This window comes from Citrus clementina, unplaced genomic scaffold, assembly GCF_000493195.1.
Source record: "Citrus clementina cultivar Clemenules unplaced genomic scaffold, Citrus_clementina_v1.0 scaffold_8, whole genome shotgun sequence".
Classification (NCBI taxonomy): Eukaryota; Viridiplantae; Streptophyta; class Magnoliopsida; order Sapindales; family Rutaceae; genus Citrus; species Citrus x clementina.
This window is the reverse complement of record NW_006262022.1, coordinates 3,046,722-3,055,808: the sequence shown is the minus strand read 5'-3', so window position 1 is coordinate 3,055,808 and position 9,087 is coordinate 3,046,722. Positions and strand designations below refer to the sequence as shown.

General features: G+C 40.1%; 2 protein-coding genes across 2 annotated transcripts; both read right to left on the bottom strand.

Annotated features, from left to right (window-relative positions):
* Positions 1-875: 875 nt before the first annotated feature.
* Positions 876-2,817, bottom strand: LOC112096144. Its single transcript, XM_024179074.1, has 3 exons — positions 2,367-2,817; positions 1,942-2,172; positions 876-1,867 (listed from the first exon to the last, which is right to left on the bottom strand). Exons 1-3 carry the CDS (start codon positions 2,815-2,817, stop codon positions 876-878), a joined length of 1,674 nt encoding a protein of 557 aa, XP_024034842.1.
* Positions 2,818-4,627: 1,810 nt separating this feature from the next.
* LOC18033766 lies at positions 4,628-8,808 on the bottom strand. The gene is made up of 5 exons (XM_006422954.2): positions 8,590-8,808; positions 7,191-7,340; positions 6,808-7,096; positions 5,504-5,610; positions 4,628-5,375 (listed from the first exon to the last, which is right to left on the bottom strand). Exons 1-5 carry the CDS (start codon positions 8,731-8,733, stop codon positions 5,316-5,318), a joined length of 750 nt encoding a protein of 249 aa, XP_006423017.1. The 5' UTR covers positions 8,734-8,808; the 3' UTR covers positions 4,628-5,315.
* Positions 8,809-9,087: the final 279 nt, after the last annotated feature.

The following is a 9,087-nucleotide window of genomic DNA, read 5'->3' as shown; positions in this document are numbered from 1 at the left end:
GAGCAGGAGATTGGGTACTTAGGAAGGTGAACCAAAACACCAGGGATCCTAACCATGGCGCTCTTGGTCCGAAATGGGAAGGCCTGTACAGGGTGATACGAGCAATTGGACCAGGAACTTATAAGTTAGCGTACCAAGATGGATGAGACGTGAAGAGGTCGTGGAACGCCGAGCATTTGAAGAAGTATTTCCAGTAAGCAAAGTGCTCTACTAAATCCTCATTTTGATAAGTTATCTTTGTTAACTGCATGATGGCTTGTTGCTCATGTATATATTCTGTATTTTTGTAATACATTCAAATTTCAAATAAAGATGAATTCATCATGAAATCCCTTTGCTAGCAAGCCTAATAAAAATTTTGTTAAGGCAAGTAAGTGTCTGTTTCTGCTCGGTCAACGAAAGACCAGCAGCTAATTTTACGAGAATTTTACTAAGGCAAGTAAGTGCCTGTTTCTGCTCGGTCAACGAAAGACCAGCAGCTAATTTTATGAGAATTTTACTAAGGCAAGTAAATGCCTACTCCTGGTCAGTCCACTATGGAACCAGTAGGCAAAATCAGATAAGTTGTCCAATTATTTTGCAAAAACAATCTATAAGCAAAAACCAGACAAGAAAGCCAATAGAGAGCGCCTAAAAATTTATAAACGTTTAAATGTTTACAAAACGAATGAAAATCTAGAGTCTATACAAAAATAGACCTAAGGATTACGAGGGTCAACGGCTTCAGCAGGTGAAGGATCAACTATCTCTAGAAGTGGAAGGTCAGCAATTCCGGGAGGAGGGGGCACGGACCCTTGTCCCACCTCAAAAGCACGTCCCCTAGCTTCCCCCTCCTGCACCCCATCTAAAGAAGTCTCCACCTGATCCTGCTCACCCTACTCCTTATCTGTCTGGCCGATCTCCACCATATACCGCTGCACTCCAGCCTCCAGCTTGCTCATGTCTAGCTCGAGATATTCTTCCTTAAGCACAGACATGATGCATTTATAGGAGAAAGCAACCCCAAAGTCATACTCGGCATCCAACCGATCGTCCACATCAGCGGATTTACCTTTCTCCTCAGCCAGCTGTTCACTCAAGGATTTGATCTCTCCCTCAAGGGCGGTCTTTAGAGTATCTCTTTCACTTTGAGTAGTCTGAAGATCGGACTTCAGGTCACCCAACTCACCCTCAAGTTTAGAGGAAGTGGACTCAGCAACCGCAATTTTCTCTTCTAGCTCTGTAATCTGCCTGCTCAGCTCGGCTAGCTTCTCCTTCGAGCGATCAGTAGACTTAACCCTCTTCTTCAAGTCTTGGTTCTCAGCTTGGAGCTTCCTCTCCTGGCGCGTGATCCTATTCTTGTAACAAGATACTATGGTGGCCAACTTGAAGGAGACCCTTTGGACAGAACCAGCTAATTCATTGATATTCATGCTCTCAATGTCCTGGACCATCTTTGGTCCCACTGACTTCCCATAGTCCCTCTGATACGGGGTCAAGTAGTCACCCTGATCACGAGCCAGAAGAGGGGGGGATCGGTCCCCAGAGCCTGTGCTGACCTCAGAACTCTTGTCAGTAGTTTTCTCCCCGACACTCTTACGAAGTGGAGGAGGGGGCAGAGCAGGAACAGAAGCCTTAGAAGGGCCAACACTGACTTTCTTCGGAGGAGGAGGAGGAGGAGGGTTGCTAGAGCTGCTCGGAGCCCGACCACGCTTTCTGGTCATAGCACTGAGGATCTTGTTATCCATTCCGGCTGCTATGTCCACTAAACCTGAACCGACCAGGCTTGTTGGTGACAAGAGATCTTGACAGGTAGACGCGTTCACCAGAGCAGTCTCCACCTGAAGCAAAGGTCGATCCTCAAGCCCCCTGATCAAACCCCACGACTCTGAAATAGCAAAAAATGTTAAAGAACTCAATAAGTGGCAATTTGATTAAGAATTTAGGCAAAAAATGAACAACCTGAGGTGACAAAATGTGTTGGAAGGTAAATATCACCACCCAACGAATGAGCTGCAGGACACCAACTTCTCCCAGCAAAGAAGAATTTGTTCTTCCAATTTTTGTACGAAGAGTGGAAGCCGGTGATTGATTTCCTCTTCACAGAGCTCGACATGAAATAATACCAGCCTGCTTCCTTCGGGCTGCTCCTCAGCTGGTATAGATGCTTCACTTCAACAAGGGAGAGCTCCTCTGATCAACACCTTTTCCACAGCACATACATAGCTGAGAGAACCCTCCACCCATTGGGATGTAGCTGACCTGGGGTCAGGTGCATACCGCCAGTATCTTAGCAAAATAGCGTTGAAGGGGCAGCCGAGCTCCTAATTTGAAACTCTCCAGGTGCATCGTCACATACCCCCGCGGAGGCCGACTAGGAACATCACCTTTCCTAGGAACCACCAAGAGAACCTCCTCAGGAATGTTGTAAAGGTTCCTAAGCTTGAACATATCAGTTTGGGTGGTGGCAAAAGCTATGTAGTCAATAGGATAAGAATCCGCCTCTACCCTATGACCAAGGTTCCTTCTCCGAGCGGGTCTGCTCGGACCGAAACTGCTCCCCTCACCATCACCAACTCCTTCAGGGACCCCAACCTCACCGAAGCTATGGTTCTCACCAGAGCCCGACGCAGGTCCACCTCTATTCCCTACAAACTCTAGTTCGGGGGAGAGAGAAACAGCCGAGGGGCGTGGGTACTCAAGGGTATTCCTACCATAGGAGGGGCTTACACTACTAGAAGGACGTAAAAAATCAGTGGGTATTGACAAGTTAAGGTCTGAATCCCCTACTTCTTCGTCACTCTCATCAGCAATTAACTTCCTCTTCCGATTTGACATATCGGAATCCCAAAAGAAAACAAAGAAAACTCAAGTATACGGATACAAAAGGGGGCAACACAGAACCCAATCAACAAGAACCAGAGAAGAAATTAAAAGCAATACCTGGATTGAATTGGTACTGATAGCGCGACCGTGATAGAAGAAAAACCCAGCAAGTGGATGCTCCGGACACCAGAAATGTGAGCAAAGTTCAAAGAGGGGGTTGGTTAACGACAGAGAGACGAATAACAAAACGATGAAGATTTAAGTCTATGGATTTGAAACGAAAAGGGAAAAATGAAAGCATTTAAGTGATGGGAATGCCAGCTCACTCACCGAATATCGAGGACAGATAGCCCGTCGTTTCAAATTTCAAATACGAAGAGTCTGGAAATGCCGCGTCACTAACCGTTATAAGAAGCCAGGATAGGTGTAAGCCCAGATATGCAATGGACATGCTCATTTAGGCCCATGCTCAGGTCGAAATCTCCCCAGAAGAAAAATGGTACCTCAGGTCCGTCCCGGTAAACAGAAGACCAGATGAGAAGCTCCTCGAGTTGGTGAGATTTGACTATCAGTTTCTACTCTTAACTCATTTCACTCGCAAGACCAGAAACTGGGGGACTGGTGTTAAGTAAATACAAGCACCAGGTCGGCCATGCTACTATTTCTGCCCCGGCATGGATCACCTCAGCCAAATGGTATGAGCAGAACACAGGGATAAACATGAACCAACTAGAGACGAATACCGGTCAGGGTAATATACCGACCAGAGTCAAATACCGAGCCAATATCAATCTCCCAAAAAGCGGGAACACGATCCCACAGAATCACGGTAGTTGCGCTTTTCCCAGAACCATTGCGGGAGACGCGAGATCCCACGTTTGCCCATAATGTAGCAGTTAAAGTCCCATGAGGGGCTGCCACTACCCGAAAAAGGGGGGATGAAAGGTAAATGAAAACGTGGGACAGCGGCTATAAAAGAAGAAGAAATCGATAGAGAAAGAGACAGAAAAACTGAGAGAGGGAAAACGCTGCCAAATTGCAACCATGCCATTTTCTTACAAACTTCGAGTAAATTAGAAACCATTCTTCAATCCAAATTGAACTGTTTTCCCGTAAACACCTTGTGCTAACTTAGGCATCGGAGGGTTTACGCCGGCAAAACCACTGGCGTCTCTAATCCGTTTTCGGTGAACGCAGGTCTAGTAAGAGAAAGGAGGGTGATTCCAACCCCAGTGGTTCGAGCAACAATTGATAACATAAACGTTGGTGAAAGAATCTGGTCGGTCAAAGGGCGGGCAGATTTCAGCACCAACATTTTGTTTCTTAATTATCGACGACCTTTTTGTTTCATTGTATATGAATTAAAAATATCCTTATAATTATATGTTCTTGGAATTTTGATAGTTTAAATATATTTTAAAAAACAAAAATTAATGTCCATTCTTGTTCTTGGACAAACAGAAATGCTTATAGTTCACATACATATCGATTTCACCTAATTACAATATACTAATGTGATTTTAACTAAAATTTATAAAATCATCATTGCTTGAAAATCCCTAAGCAAAGGAGTAGTGCTTTATGCACTGTTTCTGGACAAAACCAATAATACAAAGACGAAAAAAGATAACTTCAAATCAAGGCCATAGAAAGGAGATATAGCTTAGGCTAACTTTTGGAGTTGGTGGGCAATTATAGCCAACCGGGTTGGTTATATTGATCTGGTAATTAATTGGCTGGTACAAGTACAAATAATGATCCAAAAGAAACGAATCAATCATGAGATAAGGCTTTTGATTGAAGAATGTCTTTGAGTATCCAATATGGGAAGCATTACTTGTAGATTAAAAAATAATACCGTCATAAAAATCACTGTAAAAAGAAAAGGAAAAAAAGAGAAAAGTAATTGCTTATAGCTCATTAGCTACATAGCATACAAATTTGAGTTTCCGGTCCTCTACATCTATGAAGACTTCCATACTTCTATGTACAATGCATTAAAACGTCCATATTTCTATGTACAATGCATTCAAAATACAACAATGGGATGGAAGAACATGAATATAAAAAATACTCTTTCACTCGAATTGCATGCTTGCTGCTAACTAGGCTCTTACCATCGATTGCAACTACTCTAAATCTTACCTATGGCATACATAGTAGACGCTAGCAAGTTCTGAGGCAGACGTAAATTTATTTTCTTCCGACTTGATTCTGTGTCAAAAGTCTTCTGGTAGCAACCCCCCCCCCCCCAAAACAAAAAAAAAAAGTGCTCAAGCAAATATCACCACCAATACTGTCTCGAGGCACTTATCTTGATGTTTCTTCAGCTAGGCACTTGGAGAAAACTATTAAAGATGATTACTTAAATCTTCTTTCTGGTGGTGTATACTTGTAAAAGATTATGTTTAGAACTTCAGTAAAGCATTGCAACTCAGCTTCCTCTCAAAAAGTAATCAGATCTCGGAGAGGCAAAGCTCTCAGGATGTTCTGAAAATAACTCGTGAACATTAGGAAGCTTGGTTGATGGTTGAAACATTAGGAGTATGACGCTTCTCAAACGGCACAACCTGAATGGCATGTAAATAATGAACATGAAAATCTCACAAAATGAACATTCACCACAATCATGTGAGAATTAAATTTAAGGGTATCAAAAACCAACTGACAAAAAAAAAAAAAAGGCTCTACAAATTACTTGATCATCGCGTGCATCAGCTGCAGCCGTTTTCGACCTTTTTGCCATTGGCCTAAAGCTTGAGCTATCTACTTGGTCTTCACCAACAAAATTCTGATCCGAACCCTCTGCAGCAGTTCAGAAATAAGGTCAGAAGATGAGAAACAAGTAGTAATGACTAAAGCATCAACAAAAATTACACATACACAGCTAGCAAAAAGAAGATATATGGAGCAATGACAGATTCTTGAGTCTAGCAGAAGCACTTTAAAAGGTGTCTAGTGTTGAATATGCTTGAAATTAGAACCATCGATTGCAAAGCTGCATGGTAACTTGGTTCATATTCATCTCTCAGAAGGGTATGATTCAAAGAAAGCTGCTTATAGACAGAAATAAGATAAAGGTAACCATATAGATCCGGTTGCGAAGTGGCTTAATTTCTCTTAAAAGTATTAATGGTTCATTGTTTCAGCACAATATTTAGTGCTCAAGGGGTAACAAAAATCATCAAATATTTCAAGTAAATAATTTATATTTTCTTCTTTATTTAGTTAAGTTATCTTTCGCACACCATTTATAAATCTACCAGTCACGTTTGGCAAAAGTTAATAAACTATCAATACAACAGCTTTCTACTCTGGTTAATGACAGAGTTAATTGACACTTATTATTTTGTCAATCACAGTCAACATTCCACTGCAAAATCAACTGTCTATTTGGATTAAAAAGCAGATAAGAAAAAAATAGATAAAAGAAAGTTGAATATTTGCCAAGCCGTTTCATTTGTTAGAATTCTATTCTGGGGAAGATGTATTTGTTTCTACTATTGACTCTTTTGCATAGAAAATTTCGATAAAAACTAGTTCATGCACATAGGCCTACTTTTAAAATGTATTTAAGGTAATTTTACTTAATTCTAGATTGGATCGCTACTCGCTAGGTTAATGGACTTTTTATGCGTCTAGGGTAAATATAAGCCAAATTTTAATTGGAAGTACATTGCTGAAGAATTGTTCAGTCTCCAGTATCCCATTTTACTCATTATAAATCCTACTCTTGTTTGGTCTTTTCTTTTGCCTCCCTTATGTCAGATTCCTCCCTTCAATCCTCTCTCTCATTCCCTCAAACTCTCTTCCTAATTTTCATAATTTGACGAATCCACATATCCAAGTCATTTAGTAAACCAACAAAAAAACCTTACAAGAAGGAGAAGCATGTGGGTCTTAATGGGTATTGTAAGAACTCAAAGCATACAAATGTTGAAGGTAAGTGGAAACAGCAAACATGGTAGAAATTCTACTTGATGAAAAAATAGCCAGAGTTACCTCCAGTGCTTCCAACTGAATTATGGAGGCAATCAAGGTGCCGCTGCGAAGTTCCAGCTGGTCCACAAGAGAAATCTTTATCCTCCCTGAAATAGAATCCCTCATCATAAGGCAAATCAAGCTTCTGGGGATGAAGTGATGTTGCGGTCTGGTGTTTGCCTACAGAGGTAAAACGGCGTATCCGTGGATTTTCTAGCACTGCATGAGAATTAACAGCAGCATTATCATACAAACATTTATTCCCTTTAGATTTAATCTTCTGCCAGCAGCCATCTCGTAGAACCATTAACTGAAAAAAATAATTAAGAAAAAAGTTAGTTTGAAGTATTTAAACTGAAAGCACACACAAAAAGATGGAGATATCTAACAGATAAGGCCCTTACCTGGCCGGATGAAGGAGTCTTGGCTGAGTGGCATCCAACCAAACACATGGAAGCAGAATCATGCAACTTATGCAACTGCTCAACAAATGATGCTTCTAAACAGTCAAGATAAGAATTGTGCTTTTCATTCGTCCACTCTGCAGATTGGCCCTGCAATAAAAGTGACAAAAAGAGGTGAAAGGAAAGTTTAATTACAATAGAATTGCAATGAAACATGTTTATAACAATTGAAGTGTCAACTTTTATAGCATTTGCAGGCCACAACAGCCTTAATGATTACAAGAAAAAAGCAAGTGGTTCTTAAAATACAACATGTAGAGATATCGTCATAACATCAAAATTCCCAAGGCAAAAAAAAAAAAAAAAAAGGCACCAATCAAATGTCCTCACAACCAAGAGAAACAAACAGCAGATGAAGGAAATGCGAATTTGGGCAGTACCAAAACACCCCCGATATGTTTTACTGCTTGCCCATTCTTGTCACTTTCCAAGTAATAATCACCATTCTCCCAGTAAATGTCCAAGATAAACTACAATTCTAAATTCAAAAATCACTTAGAAGTAGGAAAAAGGGAATTAATTTGAAAGTGCGACGTCGAGAATATGCACCAACAATCTCTAATAATCAGTTGAAGAAAGATCAACTAGCTTAACATGACGTGGTGAATCCAGCTGTGATAAAGGGAAAACAAGGGGCAAATTTTAAAGATCTTCTCGAATTCAGAATTGCATAATACCCAAAATTTTGTTCCCACATAAAAGGGGAAAAAAAAAAAAAAAGCCGCAAGAAACAAACAACATCTAAAAGAACCAAGCAAACCACTTGCTTGACCTGTGCCTACTCAGAATAGGTGGACATTTTGCAATAACCTAAAGGAAAGAGATCTCACCCCCAAAAACTTTCAACGAGAGGTAAGATTATATGTCCTTTATATATTGCAGGATTGGAGCCTTCTAAGTAAACATCACAAAGAATCACATGAAGCTTTGTCTCAATCTAATATGTGAAAGATCAAAGCAAAAAGCCGTGCAACTCCATCGAAAGGCTTAATTATTATTATTTTTTAAAAAAAAAAATAACAACACTAAAAGAATCCATTAAACGTTGATTCTAAAAATCAGCAGCTAACTGGCGCCAATAAAAACGAAGCAGCAATAATCTAATATCTAGTCATGTAATTAATTAAATTAACTTTAAAAAGAAAAATATCATCACTCAATTTCGAAACAGTACTTCAAAACCTAACTCAAAATCATAAAATTAACATAAAAATTAAATTTCTAAACATGCAAGCAACCTAAAAATATCCAACACAAGAACTATAAAATATCCAACACAGGAACTATAAAATATCAAAAAAGCCAAAAGATAAGATAATTAATAAAAAATAAAAATTACCGGCGTTGCATTTCCGTTAAGATGCGAGCTTTCAACTGTGACAGCAGAGGATTCCGAGTCAGTCCGAGCCAACTCAGTCCCGCAAATTCTATCCATTGTCTCTTGATCCGGTGATGGAATAATCCGTAAACTGTTCTCTCTCATTCGTTCTTCTTCTTCTTCTTCTTTTATTTTTAATTTCTCTCCAGATATTTTCTTCTTCTTCTTCTTCTTCTTCTTCTTATCGTTTTGATCGGGCGAAAAGTTAAAAATATCAAAAATGATTTTGAAAGGCAGCAAAATGCAAAAATATCGTCGCGAAAATTAAGTAGAGAGAATGAGAAGGAGAGAAAGGCGGTGGGGCTGAGAGCCAATAAAGGCTCCACATGGCGACGCTTTTTACACGTGTCGGTTACGTCAGCGGGTTGCCACGTCATCCTAGGCTGATAATATCTTCGTCTTTTGTCAGCCAGATATTTTTTCTCTCTTTTTGTTCAAATATCTCCTTTCATATCATTT

Bases quoted from the DNA above. Each gene is read 5' to 3' on its own strand.
- LOC112096144 (XM_024179074.1), bottom strand. From the start codon at position 2,817: ATGTCAAATCGGAAGAGGAAGTTAATTGCTGATGAGAGTGACGAAGAA. The intron at 2,173-2,366 runs GTGATGTTCCTA...GGTGTTGATCAG, and splicing joins CTTGGTGGTTCCTAGGAAAG to AGGAGCTCTCCCTTGTTGAA. The intron at 1,868-1,941 runs GTTGTTCATTTT...TTGCTATTTCAG, and splicing joins AACACATTTTGTCACCTCAG to AGTCGTGGGGTTTGATCAGG.
- LOC18033766 (XM_006422954.2), bottom strand. From the start codon at position 8,733: ATGAGAGAGAACAGTTTACGGATTATTCCATCACCGGATCAAGAGACA. The intron at 7,097-7,190 runs GTAAGGGCCTTA...TATTTTTTTCAG, and splicing joins AGACTCCTTCATCCGGCCAG to TTAATGGTTCTACGAGATGG. The intron at 5,376-5,503 runs GTAATTTGTAGA...CATGCCATTCAG, and splicing joins CTGATGCACGCGATGATCAA to GTTGTGCCGTTTGAGAAGCG.